Source organism: Pipra filicauda, unplaced genomic scaffold (genome assembly GCF_003945595.2).
Source record: "Pipra filicauda isolate LSUMZ 115617 unplaced genomic scaffold, ASM394559v2 scaffold253_size2546935_pilon, whole genome shotgun sequence".
Lineage (NCBI taxonomy): Eukaryota > Metazoa > Chordata > Aves > Passeriformes > Pipridae > Pipra > Pipra filicauda.
In genome coordinates this window covers 1,138,786-1,160,141 of record NW_024104369.1, presented here as the reverse complement: position 1 = coordinate 1,160,141, position 21,356 = coordinate 1,138,786, and the positions used below count along the sequence as shown (strand labels likewise).

General features: G+C 35.4%; 1 protein-coding gene across 5 annotated transcripts in view; it reads left to right on the top strand.

Annotated features, from left to right (window-relative positions):
• Positions 1 to 21,356, top strand: part of KCNH7 (potassium voltage-gated channel subfamily H member 7) — a 219,044-nt gene that overhangs the window by 183,385 nt on the left and 14,303 nt on the right. For 2 of the 5 annotated variants that reach the window (XM_027734194.2, XM_039382071.1), the window contains 3 exons: positions 7,323 to 7,577; positions 10,977 to 11,182; positions 13,781 to 13,880. In XM_027734194.2, coding sequence (XP_027589995.1) covers positions 7,323 to 7,577; positions 10,977 to 11,182; positions 13,781 to 13,880 — 561 coding nt within the window. The remainder of the gene's footprint in view (positions 1 to 7,322; positions 7,578 to 10,976; positions 11,183 to 13,780; positions 13,881 to 21,356) is intronic. The other 3 variants (XM_027734195.2, XM_027734193.2, XM_039382069.1) reach the window with 2 other exon arrangements.

Here is a 21,356-nt window from a genome sequence, read left to right as displayed (position 1 = left end):
CCTTATGAACTCAGAAGTAGTACTGCACTAAGACTAAACTTGATTTCCTACCATTTAGATAAAAAAACAGAAGATAATTCTTTATGCTCATTTGAAATGGTTAAATTCAAAATTAGCTCTAAAGAGCTGCAGGTGAAATATGCTGAGAACCTTGTTTATTTGTTCATTTGCTCCCTTCTGCTTCATTTCTACATCTTTTTGATTATGTTCCATTACATAATGTATTTTGATTAAGAACAGTTCCACATAATTATGCATGGACTGGATAAACAGGATTTGGGATTTATTTTAATCTGGATAAAAATCTTGATCTATAGAATAAGCATAATTTAAATCATATCCCTATGATATACACTGGCAAAGTCAAATTATATAAAATAATCTTTACAACGCATATTGTTTCATGAAAGATGCCACCTGTCCCAAAGATTCAATCTCTTTTTATTTTTTAAACTATCCTGTTCTGTTTTTCCTAAACTCTCTTTGCCTTCTTTTTTCCCTTTCATTCCCTTGTTATCAGTCCAGCACTGATAATAGCATGCCTATGATGCTTACCCTAAAAAGATTACATATTTAGTGTTTGAAATACTTTTTTAAGTTCTGCATGAATTTTTACAATTCTGTCCCACCCCTTCTTTCCATGGATCTTCTGTGCATCTGAAGAGCTTTATTGGTTTATTTCATGTTTGAAGAGAGTTCAAATATGTAATATTTGAAGTAAATAAGTGGGACAAGCTTTGAAAAGTGTTTAGTCAACTGTACACATTAATGAAAATTTTGGATGCGGGACAGATGGTTTTTTATTTTGGGTTTTACCCAGTACCATGGAAGAAGAGAGCAAGTCAGAAATTTTATGCATAAATTTATGACTTCTCCTGCAAATATCCAAGGAAATTATTAATTTCACCTTTGTGATAAATTGTCTTAGCCAGCAGAGCACTCACCTATCTTGAACCAGCAATGCTACTGTAGCAAATAAAGGCAGGTTCACCACTGATTTGTTAAGGCATCTTTTGTAAGAAATTGGCCACTGGTACCTACCTGATTGACATCATTACATTTGTTATTCTTGCTTTTCCTCCCACTGTGAGCACTTCTTACAACAAAAACAATTCTACCAATAAAAGCACTGCCAGTAATATATTTGAAGCAGAGAATTATAAAAGTAAATTAAATTTCAAAAATAGCAATGAGAATTTTTTTGTACCATCAGAACGGTAATGCAAATTAGATGTGTTTGAAAAAAAAATGAGTAGTAAATGGTTAAAGAGAAGTAATGTGTCATTGTGTTGGAAAGGGGTACTGCTGTTTGTCTATATGTCAGAAGGAAATCATAAGACATACCAGTCAGAAAGTACCTCAGATATAATTAGCTGTAAATCTGTTCTTTCATTTTCTGTAATAAGACCATTTAAAAAACATGAATGTCTGCATTGAATTAAGTAACAGAAAAGAAGACCCTAGAGAAAAAAAAAAGGATTCTCAAGAGTGTCCATCTATTGCTAAATGATCCTTTATCAGTCTCCCACTGCATTATATTTTGTGGTCTGAAGTCTCAAAACCAGGAAGAATTATGAATTTTTCAACTATCGTATTTTTGGAGGTATACAGATCTGGTCACTTTCCAACTTCTACAGACTTTGAACTTTTCTGTTGATACAGGAGTCAACAGTTGAAGAAACTGAAATAATTTTCTATTTTCCTCATTCCGCAATATATCATGTTTCAGAGATCACCTTTCAGATGTACTCAGAAAGTGAAATAAGATTATAGAAGAGTGATTCACTGCACCTCCACTAATTTCAACATAAAACATCACACATCTGTGCTGTGACAATGACTGAAAAGATTCTAATTCTTGATAAGGTTCTCAGACTTCAATCTCATTGAAAGGCGAATTAGCTCATCATCATCATCACACACTGCTTCACTTCTCTCTTCTTCACTTCTGTCGTAAGGAACTCCTTCATATACTGAAAATTTAAAAAAAAAATCTCTGTATGAAGACAAGGCTTTTTCAGAAAAACCTCTAATAATCTTTATTATATCTGGAGCCCAAGAGCTGCTGGAGCACAATTATTGCCACCTGTGACCTTGTTCATTCTTTTCTAAATGGTGAAAGCCCTTGGAAATGTTTTGACCTTCTATTCATGGAAACAGTTCATTTCTGTAATTAATTATCAGACGAATAGTAAAATTTAAATTTTTGCTGGAAATAAAGCTGCTGAATTACAGAAATGCTTAGCCTAGATGAAGATGTTATGAAAATCTGACAGTCAAATATTTGTGGCAGAATTAAATCCCACACTACTCTCCATCAGAGGAAACAGCTACTGGGGGACAGGCATCCTAACTCAAAATCTATGCAGTGCAATTTGCACAACTAAAGAGGCTCAGATTAGCCTTAAAATTACATGGCAGAAAGATGAAAATTAAATATATCAATTATTTCATCAAATATATGAATTAATATTAATTTCACTAATTCTTACATAAGAAACTAATAAAAATTTTAATTTTCAATACAAAATTCAAATTTTATTATTCAAGTATTTGGGGAACTTAGCATTTAGTGATGCCAGTGTCAGCATACACTGAGGACTCTGCTATGCAAGCGGGAACCAAATAGAGATTAAGTATTTGTAGTCATGACACAAAGTGTATTTGTTTCTGCCTCTTTGTACCTTCAACTGCTGAAATTTTTTGCTGTGTTACTTTTTGCAAGGATCAGTTTCTTAAACCATTCCACAAGGAGAGATCAAGACAAGTCAGGAATAAACCAATAATGTGGGAAAGGACCAGAATTCCTTTTTCAGTTTATGACATCTTAAATTGTCACATGAACTTGAGAGACTTACCTTTATCTTTCCCACCATATGCCCCTCATAAGCATCCCACCTAATTGACCTATCTTGATACTGAAAAATAGATCCCAAAAGACTAGCTACCCTGCAACTATATGCTGGATGCCTGCCACTCATAAGCAAGTCTGACTGATTCTAGGACAAGAAAGCCTTGTTCAAAACTAGTTTCAAAATACCCCGAACAGACACACAACACACAAGAGCCCTCTTGTCCTCTCTTCAACTGCTTCCTGGCATTTATTGTTTTATCCTATCTATATTTCAAGAGAGAAAATGTGTGACAAAAGATTATATGCAGAATTAAAGGAATACGTTTGAGCTTGGAAAGGCCAGGAGAGCTGGGACTGTTCAGCCAGTCTGGAGAAGTGGATGATCACAGGGGATCTCATCGATGTAAACAAATACGTGAAGGGAGGGTGTAAAGAAGGTGCAACCAGGCTCTTTCAGTGGTGCTCCATGACAGGACCAGAGGAAATGGCCACACACTGAAACAGGAGGTTTCGTCCAAACATCAGAAAACACATTTTACTGTGAGGATGACTGAGCACTGGTACAAGTTGCCCAGAGAGGTTGTGGTGTCTCCGTCCTTGGAGGTATTCAAAAGCCATCTGGACATCGCCTTGGGTTACCAGCTCTAGGTAGCCCTGCTTCAGCAGGGAGTTGGACCAGTCAACCCTGCCAACCAGAAGTTCTTTCCAACCTCAATGATTCTCTGATTCTGTTGGTATGGAATGTGGTATATCCATGTTTAATGACAATTATTGTAGCTAATATCCTAGTTTGCTTCAGTTTGGATACTTTCTAAATAGTTTCTGTGGTACAGATGTCAATACCCATTCCAGAACTGAGGACAGAAAACCTAAAAATTGTCATGAATTTTTTAATTTATCCAAAAAAACCCAACGTTATCATTGCCCCAGTTATTTGTCATCTGAGGTTAAGGCACAAAGATGTGTCCAATTCTGTTGTCACAAATGTGTCTGATACATGGGTGAGTGATACTTTGTTGTCATCTTGAAAAAGAGAAGTTAATGCAGCTGGACTTCTCTCCTCTTGCAAAAGATCACAGTCTTCAAGGTCCCTACTATCCTAACTAAATTGCAATTCCATGTAAAATGTTTTACATCTCTCTGAATGACATTTTCCTCCTCTCTAAGCATGCCACAGAGATAAATCAACATTATTTGACAATAAATAAGTTTTATTCCAGATAGGAAGAGATAACTGAACTTGGGCTTCATAATCATCAATGAGAGACAACTGGAGTCTATGGTCACAGCATCCTAAGTGATTCTCTTTTATTTTTTTTCGGGGGGGGGGGCAGTTAAAGCTGATTTTATGTCTCATTACGCATCTTTTTAAAAATAACTATGTGTATCTCTTGATCTCATGAGTTCTGATGCCAAACATGATTCTAACCATGAGAATACACAATTTTTCTCATCAGGGTCTGGTAGAATCACAGCTGAAGAGATATTGAGTGTAACTATAGAAACATATTAGGAAAGAATGCAGCGATTGAAACTCACACCTGTATTCAAACAATTTATTAGTTTGGGATTTTCATTTATGATAATTTTATTAAAAAGCATTTAAAGCTTTATAATTTTCAATGATTTTGTTTTTTGCATTACCTAATCTTGAATTCATATAATTTCAAGAATTTTTCTTTCCACATTGGAGTGTAACTTAAATGTGTTTAAAGACTCCAAAACCACACAACAAGTGAAAAGAAGTGAAATGGAATGAATTAGGTTATTTTTAAGTTAATCTTAAGATTTTGAAGACTACATGGATGACTTTCTAGTATTTAGAGAGGGCAGTATGTGTATACATACTGTATTAATGTTGATTCTCATTTTATAATAACATAATTTTCAATACAATTGTTTCAGTAATGAAAATCTAAAAGTAGGAAGTGTACATGGAGGTTTGGGTTGGCAAAGTGTTGTCTGTAGTGCACAACATAAAACTTAGTTTGGAAACATCAAATTCCATATAGTGTCAGCTACTGGACTTAGATTAAATACCTCACTACATACAATGTGCATGATATGGTAAGCTCATTTTAACAATGTAGTTTATAACAACGTTTTAACAAATTTATTTTCAAACTAGCTTCTTTCTTGCATTTCCCAGCTTGTACTGATGGAATAATCATTGGAAATCAATGTTATTTTGTTTTACTTCTAAACATTTGAAAATTGTGGTATTAAAGAGTAAATGTCTTTCCTCCCTGATGTATAAAACTATTTTAGAGTGTAAGCTCCATGGGGCAGGGACTTTTTAGTCACAGATGCTTGAATGGAGGCTGGTGTCTTTCAGATGTTATTGGCATATAAATAACTATTAACTAATATGCAATGATTTTAGAACAGTTTCATGTTAAGTATAAATTAATTATAAAAATAATTATTTCTTTAAAATGATATCCAAAATATCTTCAGAAATATAAGCTAACACACATGGTCTGCATGGTTTTTGCTTAATGGTAAAATACAATTCCTTGAGAAATGAGGTAAACAGCTGATGTGAAAAATTAACACAATTTATTCTAAGTTGTGCTTCTGACTTTCTAACAATTAAAATACATTTTCTTGTAAGTACTTCTGAATTCAAAATACATTTCCTATTTTGCATCCTATAGAAATGGAGCTCTTTTAAATTTTATTCAGATAGATGTATAGCATACTACTTAATTCTTAACAGATCTTCTATATTCACACGACTAGAGAACAATTTCAAAATAAACACTGGCAATATTTCCCCAACTTTGTATCATTTGAGAGACGCATTTGTTTATCAGTTTCTCAGTGTCATTCAGCAAATAAGTTGATACAATCTACAGCCTTTTTCTTTGAATATAATAGCATTAAAATAAAAAGCATAATTGGATACTAAGATATTTCTATGTGTGTGATAGATACTGAAAACAGAGTGGCACCACAGAATCTTATCATTTATCATATTTTCTTTTGCTTACTGTTGTTGAATGTCGGCTTTTTCTGAGGATGTATAAATTTCATGTGGTAATGCCCTAAAGCTCATAAAATTTTGTATATATTTATTAAAACATTCTGTTTGTTATTTCACAGCATTGATTTCCATTAACAATCATAGAAACATTTCAACTCAATTCAAGGTACTAATATTTCATTTGTAAAACATAGCCTGGCTTGTGTGGACAGAAGCCTCATATCAGAAATGTGTTCATCTTCTTCGTTAGCAAGGGACATGAGTTCTGAATATCTTTGTGCAAAAAGAGTGAGTGCACAGACCTTTATTGTGCTGAAGTAGAAATTAATATAGCAACAAGTTAATAATTTTGTATATATCTTTTTTCTGTGTGGAAATATTTGCACATTTATAGAAAAATAATGCAGAGGATAAAGAGTAATGAATTAATAGACCGCTCTAATAACAAAAAGACACATCCTGTTCACATATTCATAAGACTTATAGCATCAGTACAGGTTTTGCCTTTAGAAATATGCAACAGTTGTAGCCAGTCATATCCCATTCACATCTTTGACAGCAGAATACAGGATATAACAAAGGAAGGGTAATGCCTGATAATGTGTCAGCAGGCAGTCACAAGGTGGGCAGTACTCCCATGAAGTCAGTAGCAGAAATCTTTATATATTTTAAAGGAATCAGAGGTAATATTATCCTAGACAATTTATAAAAGCTCACACAAAATGAGCACATTGTAAATAGCTCACTTCTTTCCTTCTAAACAAAATTAAAATGTTGCCATGGTAGCCAAGAGGAGTCCCATGGTTCTACTTCAGGCAAACTCCCATTGTTCTGAGTAAGACATGAGCAAGGACCACAGCAACTAGCCCTGTGGTTTGCTGAACTAATCATCTACCTATGTAAATCTGCATTACATCTTTGTTTCAGTGGCTCCTGCTGCTTTTTCTGATAAAAATCCAAGTCCCACAAGCAGAATATATTTAACATGAAAATCCTAATAAAATGGCCTCCTTTTGAAAAATATCTGATGTTGAGATAGCTCTCATTTTACAAATGTCATGGTTATTTCAGCAAAAACATCTCTTATAATAAACATAGTACTTTTATAATTAATAAAAAAGAAATAGAGATGTTAGTCCAAATAGGTGAAATTCACTCAAGACTCTCCCTTTAACTGTTTTATTTGTTATTTTACTGTGGTATGTTCATTCATACACCTTGATACTCTTTGTTGCAATGAAACAAAGCTTAATAGCATATTTTGTAATCACTATATAGATTAGTATTTACATTAATATATGCATTGTATAAACTTTGCAATATAGATTATGATATGCACTTGTTGAATGTTAATACTCTGACAGCTCTTAGAGCCACATCTATCTGTATGTCACTTCTTTCTTTTTGTCCAGGAAGAAAACATAAAAATTTTATAAAGGAATTTTCACAGCAATCGCATGAAATCCTTATTCTTGCCTTTCCAGGTCCTGAAGGGGTTTCCAGAATGCTTACAAGCTGACATTTGTCTACACCTCAACCAAAATTTACTTCAGAATTGCAAAGCTTTCCGGGGGGCCAGTAAAGGCTGTCTTCGAGCTTTGGCTATGAAATTTAAGACAACACATGCTCCTCCTGGAGACACTTTAGTGCACTGTGGAGATGTTCTCACTGCTCTTTACTTTGTGTCAAGGGGCTCTATTGAAATCCTTAAGAGTGACATTGTCGTAGCCATCCTTGGTAAGTAGATTATTACAAGACACGTTAAAAGAGTCATAGATTTGGAAAGAAGTATTCATAGTTGTTCCTGGGGAAGGAAAATTGTGACTATTTTACTCACTCTTATTTAAAATCAAGTAAAGAAATGATTTAAGGAGAAAAGTTGACATTACTGTAATAATTCATGTGTACCACAGAGCTCATAATTTTGGATATCTAAAGATTTATCTTTAGTCAGATACATCCCTAGGTAAATGGTAAGCTGCAAGTTGAGAGAAAGCAGATATCCATTTACTCCAGTTCTGATCATGCTGCAAGAATCAAAGTCAAGGACACCCTTTTCTTGAACAGTGGTGAGGGTATTGAGACACATAGACCGCCTTATACGCTAACTGGAAGAATCTACTTCAGGCATTCAAAAAGTCTTCTATAAAGGTTTTCACAAATGTCTGTTTCTGCCCACTGGGCATATAGAAAAAGAGGAGAATAACAGATTAATCTGATCTAGGTATAATAACACCGGTATATTCTGCTATATTGTTAACATGTTCTTTTTTGCATAGCATAGTGAATTACATGGTTTCTTTCCTAATGAAGCTGGCTCAGGGCAATGCTCAGTCCATGTTGGAGTTCACCTGCAACTGGTGATAACTCTCATGTGAAACCAGTAAGACTTCATTAGCTACAGCAATTTTAAAAGTAAAATAACTAAAACGCTACCTAAAGAAGACTACAGATTTATTTCTCCAATTTTGTATTAAATAATAAGAATACAAAGAGTAATTGAGTAGATGAGTAATGATTTTGCTGTACAGAAGCCTAAACTAGCAATGTAACATATGTAATGTCATTCATATGTTTTCCTTTCTGTTTATCAGTCACTGTAGGAACTTACAGTCAAAAAAGCAGCTGAAGCAAGATATGGACTGGTGGCACTGTGTTGCTATTAGTCCACTTGTAACTGATTATTCTGCTAGTATCCACAGGGTCGGTATGTGAGCAGAACAAAGCAATCCTTCCCTAGGTTTAGACAGTGTCATCAAGATAATGTGTCATCTCATGCTGTTCCATCTCATCAGCTGGGTCTGCTTTAGGCACAAGCAAAGTAGGAAGCATGCAAATATAACGTTCTGAGGTTTTTACTTACCTGTCTAAGTGTCCCTGATTATGAGCAGTGTGGTTCATCAAGGAGTTCATCTCTTACATCAAAAATGTGTAAATTTCTTTAGCACTCGCAATCAAGAAAAGTGACAACTTTATGAATTCATCAATTTCTTCCTGGGCCAGCGATGCAGACCAGTCAAGTGTTCACATTAAGCACATCAGATCCCTATGGTCTCACACTGCAGCAGAAACCCAAGTGTTTGCAAGGCAATGCCACTTCCAGCCTACAGCTGCACCAGGGACTGCAGTTTGGAGCCCCACTCTGCAAGCAAATGGTAGTTCAGACAGAAAAACAGGTGTGCACAACTGCAGCCAAAAGTACTCTGTGAGCTCACATCTGTTGGATGATCCATGAAGCAAGATAAGTTGGCTCCAGTTAATGAGTTTGTGGTATCTTGAAGAATCTGCAAAGAATAGAAATGAATGAAAATTACTCTGCAATGAAATCACGCAGAAACACAGAAAGTTTATCAATACCTAGCCAAATATTTTTAGGTAGTTGCTTTTTATGAAAAATGTACACACAGAAATGGACATGCAAAACACTCAATGCTGAAAAGACTTGAGTCCAACAGAGGTAACATGAAGTTTTCACTCTTAACAAGTATTGCAATTTCATCAAAGAGTTTTCTGAGAAATGTTGGGGGGTTTCCCACAGCTTTTCTCAAATTATCAGCACTGTCTGATGTGGATGAGTTAAGTCTGATCAGTACTGACATGACAACAGTAATTTGATGTCAAATCCTTAGAAAATAAAATGCCTCTGGAATCTACCATCTCTTTCAGCTTTGCAGACAAGATATAAAAATGCTGCAACCATGTCAATACTCTTACTGCAGAAAAGGTGTTATATGCCTTGAATAGGGACCTCTGCATTCATAAACATTTAGGCCAGAAGGACTATATTTTCTAATCCCTGTTATGTCACTGATTCCTGTTACATTTCATACCTTTAACTATCTGTTATGTCTTATAACTCTGTTTGATGAAAGAAAAGCAATAGGGTTTGATTTGAAGACATAGAGATGAAAAAATGATTGCTTTCATTGGCAGTTTATTTCCGTAGTAAATAATTTTTTTTTAATATATATGCTTTATTTCCAGTATAAAATTTTCTTTCTTCAATTTCTTTCCATCGGTTCTTGCTAGGCATTCTTTCTTGTATTCTAGAAGCATTGCCTCCCAAGTAATTTTTTCTCTAAACAATATATGCAATATAACCAGGTTATCTCTTAATCTTCCTATATTCTTTAAGATACTTACTGTAAATCAATCCTTAAATTATTTTTTGCATTTTTTAGCTGCTTGCTCACCCAGTTTTCAGCTTCCTTTTTAGAAATTGGAGAAATCAGAACTACTCTTAGTAACATAATGTAAAACACACAAATGTTTAACAGGGAGGCAGAATCATCCCTGTGTTCTTCTTTACCAGTCTGCTGTTTTGCCCTTGCTATGACCACTATTTTTTTCCACAAGTATCGTCCTACTTTCCCCTCAAACCCCATTTTGCAGGTAAGGCCTGAAACTCTTACTTTAGAGGATATTTTCACTGGTCTATGGCTGCAGCTGCTCTGCATTGATGAAAGTCAGGTGAAGATTTGGCAAAACTGAACAGTTAAATAGAGATGACAATTTTAACAAACAGGTAACGTGAATGTGGCAACATTGCCTGAAAGGATTGTAATGGTATCAAAACAGAGGCAGCCACATTTAGAGAGCATCTTCAAAACAACTTCTGCATCTTAGAAGTTTTGCATTCCCTCTGAAAAATATAAATGCTAAGTAGTTTTCTACTAAAATGTATTTCAAGTGTGGTCAGCTCCTTCATGTAATTCTTAACAAAATGATATTACAGGCTAGATAGCTCCTGTACTGGACTGAACAGTAGAAATTGCATCTTTCTCAACTAACAATGTGATTTAAACAACCAAATAATATTTTTAAAGAAAGAACAAAGGAAACTGCTCTAGTCATGCTGTTTTGATGAAACTGAAGAAAAGTTGTGATAAAACTAGATTTTGCTTTCACTTAGTCCAGTTATATGCCTATGCATTTTCATTTATTTTGATACTTTCACTTTTAGTATTTAATGATTTTACTTTTTCTTTACAAAAATACATGTTCAATGGTAATCTAATTGTATCACTTAATGTAAAATCAAGTATTCTATGCCACTATCATAAAGAAATATATCATTCAATTCAATGGTTTGTTCATGTTTAAAATAATAATCTCCATCTAATTTTCTCTCTGCAGGGAAAAATGATATTTTTGGAGAGATGGTACATCTTTATGCAAAACCAGGAAAGTCAAATGCAGATGTGAGAGCTTTAACTTACTGTGACTTACATAAGATCCAGAGAGAAGATCTGCTAGAAGTTTTGGATATGTACCCTGAATTTTCTGATCTCTTCCTCACCAATCTAGAATTGACCTTTAATCTGAGAGATGAAACTGCAAAGGTACATATAATAAGTGTGGGTTTTTTTCTTCATACTGGGCCAAATCTGTCCCTCAGTAACAAAACTTCAAAGTGGCATTTGAAAAATTAAAAGCTAAAATCCTGAGGCCAAATCCTATATTAAAAAAATATACTCACCTGATTTCTCCTACCGAAGTCAGTTAAACATGGCAGAAGTCAATGAAATTATTCAGATGATGTTAATCTAACAGGATTTGGTTCTATATTTAAATAGTATTAAAGCTTCACCCAGAGGGATTTTGTTAAAGCCATGGAAAATATGGCTTTTTTCAGATGACTATAGCCTAGGTCACCACAAGGGGAACTTTTGACACTAAATATAATTTACATCCATAAAATAAGGATAAATCAGATTATCCAGATTCATTCTGTGTATAGCAATAGAAAATATTTAATTGCCTTTCAAACATGAATTGTTAATTCTCTTATCTTGGAGTGCACTCTACCTCCTAGGAGACTAAAAATTTACAAGGGCCTTTTCAAATTTCAGTCAGTCTTCATATTTTGCAAGGATTTCTTCGTCTCTTTTTTACCACAGTGACAGTCCTAAATGTTCCCTTTTGCACAAATTGCATCTTCAGGAAAGTAAAAAAATCACCAGCGTTTCCTTATTTCAGACTGACAGGGTGAGTCTGACTTGGGAAAGAAAGTGGACATTTGGCCAAAAAGGGAGTGGGGAAAGGCAATTGCTGAGCTCGTGCTACTGAGGCTAAAGCCTTCCCTACAAGGTTGCAGGTACCACCAGACATGGACTACACTGCCCGCAGAATGACTAGTTCCCACTTCATTATTTCTGAGATACTGTTATTTTGTGGTTTCCAACTATACTTTAAGGGAAAACAGAGGTTGAGTGAGAAGGAACTAACATATTCTGACCTCAAAGGCCTTCTGAGAACCAAGGGGAAAAGAGCACTAATTTTTAGGCTATAAAAGATAGGGACATCTTTGCTAATTACATGTGGATCTTTATTTTTAAAAAAATTAAAACAAATATAACTTCTGACAAGATGTATCACTTCTTTTTATGATGAACCCTTTTAATAAAATATCATTCTGAAAATAAAAGACCAATTATATTCTTTATTTTCAAAGTTATCCTTTTTTATGTATTGTAAAGGTCATAACTATTAATTACATCCAAAATACAATACAATAAATGTATAGTCTAATGATAAATTTAAGTTAAAAGTGAATATCCACATAATTGAAAAATTTTTAGAGGATAAATTCACATTAATGATTTTAGTCTGAGCAATTACTTCTTGCTTACATTGTCATTAATGTTTTATCATTATTTTTTCTTACATCTGAGTAAATTGAAAAAAAATCCATCTTATGTTTTGTGGTGTAAAATACAAAGAAAATTCACACTGCTTATGTATCTTAGAAATTTGTCAGTTGTTATTTCTTACTGCTGTACCACCACTAAGAAAAAAATCACTGTTCTTCACAGAAACAAAGAAGGGAGGAGAGGTTCACCCATGCTTTTGAGCTTACAGAATCATAGTTTGTAGCAATTCCACTTACTTTCCACTGTCTATTGCAATCCATAAAATCATCCCCCAAAAGATGCAATGAGCACATTCTCATCTTCAAAACATCACTCAGATCTAAATTTATTATCTGAATAATAGGAGCTTATGCCTCAACTCCTGCTCCTATGCTCCTATTTGTGTAAAAGCACCTTTTTCATCCTGCAGTTATTCTACCAGTGGGTCACCATTGTAAACCTCACCAGGTTTACAATGAACAGAATAGCAAAAATGTAAACGCTTCCCACTTCTTTCCCTCTGCCCCTCTCCCACATGCCAGTTTGCTTACTTCAGGGGTATGGGAAACCTTGCTAGCACAGAGAAGGGAAGTAGGTTGAAGCCAATGCCATAGGTATGTACACAAAGAGCTCAACTGGTGTTATATTTGCTTATTTGTAAATTTTTCAGTTTTAAATAAGTAGGGGGGAAAAAAGAGTTAAATGCATTTTGGTTTTATTAAGGAAAGAAAGCACAGCCTGTAAGATGAACAAAAAAAGGCAAGATTGGGTTCTGGTATGGAATAAGTATCTGAATGATCTAACTCTGATAGAGAGGAAGGAAAGGCCTAGAAAGACAAAACAATGAGGGATAAAGTGCCTCTTGCTTGTCAGCCTTATATTTACTGTTGTAAAATTTAAGCTTTATAATCATTACCATGTAGTTAAATATAATTATAATTGCAATCAGATACCATGTTACTTCTTGCAATAATGTACATTCTCTGTTAGAGGTTCTTAAACCACATCTGTGCAAGTTCATGGAAGCTGATAACACGTGAACACATGTATTTTCATGTAAACTTATTATCAGGTTAATTTTATTTCACCATGAGATGGTGACATTTTTGGTTTGGGTCAATTTGTATAAACTTTTTAATGTTAGCCTGGGGCAATACCATTAGCTGGGGATGGAGAGGTTGATGCAGACTGACTGTAATATTGCCTTTCTTAAAGCTTGAACATGATTAATAGTCAATCACCTATTACAAACCTGCCCTCCTTAGATGGGACTAATCTGTCATTTTGTTTCATATTTCATTAAACAAGTCTGACCTCGTAATAAGATCACAAACTACTAATGATACAGATGGAGATAACTGCAAACTACGAAGACGGAAATTGTCCTTCCAGAGTGAAATAGAGAAAGGTAATTAACTTCATTTCTTACGTTGGACAGCACTGCTTCATTATTCATTGGTATTTCACTTGGTAATGCTGGGTACATTAGGGTCCCACGTTGGATGTTACTGCAGCTAGGCAGTAAAAATACTTGGTGCATTATCCCCTTGGTGCATTTGAGCTTATGCTCAGATAGAACTAGAAGATAGATGTTTCACCCTTCCATGACTTCACATCTATCTGTGCAGAGCTGTTCAAATATTAAGCTACCTTAGTGCCTTTGAAATATACATATATATATGTATATTATCTCAAACAATATTTATTTTCTGAGATAGGATGTTTCAAACTCTTTGGAGAACCTAGTCTATTGGATTATTTAATTTTCTTCAGAAAAGTGCTTTGTTGAACTTAATGCTAGGTAGTGTTTCTCCCTGGAATTAAAATATTTTTAAATTTTAAAATATTTCAGGACACAGTAGATTCACCATAGTCCAATTTTTATTCATATAGTAATATGTAAAATGTTGTCCTGGCAAAAGTTCAGGTAATGTTTTATGTGCTTACATTTGCCTTAGTGGCTTTTGGAACTAATGAAGGAAAATTCAGTGAAATATTAAACTATTTCATTAGTATGCAGTACTGTTAAATACCAGGAACTGTAGATAATAGCTATGGTCAAACAGGAACAGTCATGAAGACAGCTAAACTGATACTCATAGGATTTTCATGTTTATGTAGGAAAAACACAATTCCTTTAATAACATCACACATTTATGGCTGAATGGTTTGTCTGATAAATTACTGTTTCTGGTATGCCTGTCTTTTACACTCCACAGTTAAACTTCAATCCTAAATACAGCATAATACCAATTTATAGAGTGGCAGAGTAGCTGATAATAAATAGGAACACTTTAAACATACATAGCAAGTATAATGCTTGATGAAGAAAGGCTCTAATCCAGAGTGTGGCTATTCAGAACAATGACATTGCTGTTTGATCAGAGAAGCATCTTTAGGGCAGGAAGCCAAGACTGACAACAAATCTGTCAGGAAAATGTCCCCATGAAATATTCAATCTGCTCTTCACAAAGAATCTGTTGACAGAGGTGCTTTGCCTGACTAACCTTCACATTTCTTATGAGAAAACATATGCTGCTACCTAGACAAGATGGAAGTGATCTTTCATGCTGCGCATGCTGCAGAATTACAAATAAGCTACTCAGGTGTTAATGTGGTTCCAAGACCCCTAGGCTTTTATCATTCTTGTCCAGTCAACCACACTGAACATCCTCTTTGAAACATTTATTTACATTACTTTTGAAGGAACATAATTTCCCACTGTTTTGTCTCTGAAAAAAATACTTCCACCATTGGGGAAGAAGACACAAGACTGACGACAAGCTCCTTAGTCCTGGCAATGATTGTATACCACCTGGTAATGTCTGAGTTAGACAGAAGTGAAGTCCATCTGAGGAAAGGATGAAATTGTAAGAGTCCTTTGCAAGAACGGCTTATTCTTTTGGCCCAGTGCCTTATTGCCCCTCTCTGGTCTCTGCTCAGAGTCCCTACACGTTCCCATAGCTGCAGCAGACACCTCACAGTCATAGATCTTCAGGGTCCTTTTCTGTGGCCCATCCTACATCCTCTATGAGGCTGTAGAGTACTAGAGGTAATACTGGCTTGTAAAGTAATATTCTATTGATTTCAAGTCTTTAAATGTAGGAGAGAGTGACATCATATTTTGATCCAGCATAGTGAATCTATAATGATAAATATTTGGGGATGATCCTGCAGAGTTTTTCAGAAGAACTGGAGTAGAAAAGACAGAGTTCCTGAACAAACAGCTGGTAAATACATTTCTGGCCACAGTACGCCAAATTATAAAAAAAAATGTATTATATCACTACTTTTAACAATCATATTTTGTTTTCAGAACTACAGTTTGAACAGGATAGAGACACCCAACATTCTCACTTTTATATTCTGATATATTATTTTGTATTTATTTGGGGGTGCTCATGGAATGGTCTTCTTGCTGGCATTCTTTACTTTCATCTGTTGACCTTCTAGCATATTATGCAGCTTGAAATTGTATTGTTTCCATCTTTAGTGTAATCATCAGGGTTTTTCTCCATTTTGGAGTGCTAAAAATGGGATTGTGTTATCTCAGCCTTTAGTTCATGCTAGCCTGATTTAGACCTTGTTGCCATGGTAACTTCCTGCATGAATTTTTCAGGGATTAAACCAAAATCAACACAGCTCTGTTATACATCTGCAGTTAGTACCACTATTTTTCCAATTCCACACAAGACCCTCTCACTCAACATACACATATTTCCACAATTTCTTACCCGTGTCAGTGAAAATTGATCTTAGCTGCTAAGACTAGTAAGGGCTCTGTCATAATGTGATTTTAAAGGGTACAAGACTATTCAAGAGACCGGCTTGTTCTCTGACTTCCAGAATGGGTTGCAATACCATAAGAGGTCACCTGCAAAAATTAATATACACACTAGATAGTGGTTTGTACTTGCTCCCACCCAAAAGACATTCACTGCAGGTCTTTCAGAATAGGGGAATGATACTTCTTGCACAGGTGCAGGTGCACACTTAGCCAGTTGCCATAGATGCTTGACAGTCAGCCAAGAAACTCTGTGACTGCTTAAAATTAGCAGCATTCCTGCCTGGCAGTTCCAAACAAAACTCTCAGCTGGGTTGGCAAGTTAGTCTCTTGCTGAAAACTGAGGGACAACAAGCTGCTCCATCTATATCCAGCTGCCATTTTCAACAGTGCAGAATACAATCCTTTCTTGTCCATTTCTCATTTTCCTCTGGCAGTTCTGCAGGAATTTGCTAATTTCAAGGGAAATACATTCAGGCAAGAAGTTTCTGTTTCTCTGCTAGTTCTGAATGCAGATCTATTATTCTGTGCTGAATGGGACATTACTAGAGTTGTTTACATGAATATGAAATCCAATAGACAGGTGAAAAATGCAGAGTGTAAGTAGGCTCACTGAAAGCCTGAAAACTTGAGGCTTTAAAAGTCTTCTGCAGAGTTCAACCATTATCACTTCTGCTAGTATCTTTTTTAACTTTTTGTTAATGTTGGCTCTAAATGCCTAATCTTCTTGGGACAGTTCCAGTGTCAGCTGGCCCAGGAAACTCATAACAAGGAAATTTTAGTTCCACAGATGTGAATTTAAAAGGCCACAAAAAGTTCTCACAAAATCTTGTTAAATTGGATCTTGCACTTACCCATGCTGACACAGGCTGTAGCAATCAAGTGGAATATAAAATACATCTTGCAGTGTTTCATTTTTAGAATGTTGTTAAGTAAACTCATATAGCGCTTAATTTTAATTTGAAGAGTTATGTTTCCTGACCAGACTTTTCAAAAAGTGTCTACTGATCTGTTCTCAAAGTAAGCACAGAAGCCAGAGTTCTAATAAACTTCTAAATGAATTTTGATTAGTATAGCTACCTTAAGTGTGCATTGCTTGTAGGTAATGCTCAGGCTAAGAAGCCAAACCATATTAACACAGCTTTATTATACAAGGTATCCAGAGGCCATGGCTCTGGATATAGAAGAGAAGGAAACCTTTCAGGAACTGGTTCACTTACCTAAAACTATGAAGCGGAATGGTTCTAAGATAATGGGGAAACACTCCCTGCCCCTGTTCTTTCCCATTCTTGTCCCCTTCCCCAAGTTGTTTATCTAAATGGTTACTTTAGAAACAGATGACTCAGCCAAGCACTGTGCCGTGTCCCCAGAAAGAAAGTAGGGTAAGAATCTGGAGAAAAATTGAAGTTGTTACTTAACTGTGTTAAACTGTTAGCACTTTGCTGATGCAGTTGGCTTGGGCTTAATTAGAAAAGAGTTTCTTAATATTCAGCTATAGTGTTAGGTCCTTAAATGACCAGGAAACAGCTATGATATTGGCAGGTAGCATATGACTGGAAAGGAGACCTCAGGTCCCCAAAATTTTACCTTAAGCATGAAACCCATAACAGAAAAGTACCTGGTCAACAGAGAGCCCATCAGCGCAGTGTTCCATCTGCTCCTATTATTGCTGTTGTTATTGCTGTTACCACAGTGCCTAGGAGGCGTCTCAGGGAGCTTCCAGAGAAGAGTCTTGTTTCCAGGATTTGTTTCCAGAGAGGCTGTTTCCAAAGGCCAAATCTGGTCAAAATGTTGTGTCCAGTCACATATACCTATAGCCATCCTTCAGAAAAAAAATTAGTAATAATACTGCTACAGTGAAAGCTAAATTCATTGTAAAAGAGAAGAGTAATCTAAGCTTGATAGGAGAACTGCTTCGACCTTTCATTCTGAAGTGCATGGTTATGGTGGTTATAATTTTAATTTCTGATTTTTTTTTAGTATAACATTATTTTCTAAAGTATAAATTAAGAATTGTCCTTCCATCATTATCTGATTAGCATTAAAGTTGATACAAAACCAGACAGAGCAAAGAAAATGCAGATAGAAGGCTGTCCCCATCCCTAGCATCTCATTGTACCGAAAATTGCACAAAAGAATAAATTAATTATTTCATACTCACTCCAGCTTTGAAATTCTTGGCTTTTAAAATGTGTCTCAAATTCAGTTATTCAAAACTAGCTCTTTTTTAAGTCCATTTAAAAATAGGAACATGGATCCCTACAGAAACATTATCCAGACTTTAGTCCATGATGGCTGGGGAAGGTTTCAGTGTCTTCTGCTGTTCCCTATTTCCAGAATCACCCAAAATTTCATAGGTCAGATAGGAAGCACAGCAAAGGACAGATTAACTTACCAAACTCTCACAAGCAGCACTGATACAGAACAGTATTCAAACAACTCTCTCTGGTACAGTTCATTTCCTCCATCATTATCTAATCTACGAGAACCTTTCACCAAAATTTCCAGAACTCGCTATAAGGATGGAATTTCATTAGTTTATATCTGTATTTATATCTATCTATGTCTACAGTATATATATATATAAAATGCAGACTTAGGAACTCCCAAATTATGAATGAAATTGGAATTCAATGAAGTTTCTATCATTAAAAAAAATTATAGAAAAAGAACTCTAAACCTTTTTACTACTGAGAGGAGAAAATGTTTTAGCCTTCCTAAAATACTTCCAGTAACCTACTTTTCTTAGAAATAGGGATCTTCCTGCATAGTTTCTAGACAGACAACATTTTTCCTTGGTGTTAGTCAAATACCACACACGTATCTGACAGTACATTTGTAAGTAGCGGGTCCTAAAGATAGGTGGGAAATTTGAAGGGAAACATAATGAGTAGAAGTGAGGAAGAAGGAGGAAAACAAATATGTGCTGAAGACTATAAGGATTTCAACAGCTCTGGTTTGAGGAACTATTGTAGGTCTCTGGCATTGTTTCAGATTTTGAGGTCTGACAGGTCTACAGATGTCTAATTGAAGGTGCTAAAGCAGGACTTCTAGATATACAAATTCATGTGTCTGGTAGAACTTCAGTCTACCAGAAGGCACTCAGCTGTATTTAGAAATGTACTCCATACCAGTCACATTGAACTAAGTATGAAGCAAACAGCAATAAAAAAAAAAAAAGGAGTGTTTTAATTAGCAGTTTAATGATCCTAAACTCCCTGACTGGCATTCTGTAGAGTAGTTTAGTCTACATACCACTTGAATAGACTTCTCTGGAATCACCCCTCATATACTGGTCCTGCTCCATGGTACCAGTACTTTTTGATATTAGATAAATATTATAATATTCTTACATCATCATCATGGCTAGGCTTCTGGAACGAAGATTTGGGAAGGCTCTATCCACATTTGTTACAGGAGTAAATATTCTTACACCATTAAGTGAAAAGCCGTGATTTCAGGAACTAGAATTACCATTTTCCCTGACTGATTTTATGCTGCTCCTCATCTATATGATGAAAAACATAGGCATGGTTTGATCACCAGTGTTCAAATTATGCATCAAAAGCTTTTGAGTTTTGATCTTTGAATTTTGCACTTTTTCAACCCTGCTTGTGGTATTGCATTTAATACACCATCTGAGCTGCTTGGTCACTGACTTTTCCTTCAAAATATTTGCTGCCTGTGGTGCATGGGTGGGCACATAGGCATTTTTCTGCTCTCTGACAAGGTAATGAACATTTTAAATTAAAGAACACATATCAAATCGTCACAATGACTATCAAATACTTTGTTCATACATAGAAAGATAGATTGACCATCACAGGAATATTTGTGAACATCACACAAGAAGAGCTGGTAACAGTTGAATCGAAAAACTTGCTGGGAATCTGAAGATCTCCAGACATTTTGAGTCATTAACCATCCTTCCATCCAAGTCACAGTGGGCATTTCTCCTCACCAAAGAATGTACTTGGTGTAGTGTAAAATAATATGGTAGGCTTTTTCAAAGGAAATGGAAGATGTCATTTCTGCCGAACAGATTAATAGTTATGCAGATCATGTTAATGATGAGGATTGTCTGTTTTATGGTTTGGGATATAAATTGCTTTCTGTGGGAGTAAGGAAGTCATTCACCTCATTTCCTGCACAAAATTGAATTTGTCTCAACATATTACAGGAGTTTTTATTGGATGGCTGAAAAGGGAGTAAAAATCTACCACCTTCTGAAACACTAGGCTACATAGCTGGCCTGATTAAGTATGACAAATTCCAGTTAATGAAATTACAGCAGTATTAAACCATGCTTCTCCACATGTAATAAATTACTGGCACTTTCACTAATATTGTTTGCAGCAGACTAATACATTAAGAGAAAATGTATCTAGATCATGCAGCCTGGCACTGTCTGAATAATGCAAAATTTTGATACTACAGACCATGTCACACAAAAAAACCCTGTCTGATCTCTGGTAAGCATACCACCAAGTTGGATTTTAATGCCAGTATTTCTGTGAGTTAGTGTTATAGATATATGACCCAGACTTGTGACAGTTCCATTTCTTCCCTTCCTTTGCCAGTGCACACACAAAAAGCATGACACAAACCTTCTGATAATTACTTCAAAGATTTTGGAATTTCCGGACAGCAAATGTCAGAGGACATTGCCTATAAACTTGGCAGGCATCCAAAACACATAACAGGCCAAAACAAGTCCCATAAAGAGTGTAAATGATGTTTGTACATGTTTGGTAAAGCAGGAAGTTACAAAGTAATCATCTTCAGTAAAACATAGTTTCTAGCAATCATAATCAGAAAGTGAAACTTGCTTTAGTGCAAAGGGAAAGAGGAAGCACTAAAATTCGGGGGAGGGGGGGGAAGGCAGGGTTTTACATTTGGAAGCAGAATAGAAAGAAAAAAAGAAACCTTTTGAAGCCTGGAGTCTGTATGACAGAAAGTGAACTTATCCATACATACACAGATAGAAAACTTCTCCTCTGGAAAATTCATTCCAAACCAGTTACTGGACTTCATTACGAAAGGAATGAGAAACTGGAGACATTCACATTATGAATAAAGCACTACCTAGATATTATTTGT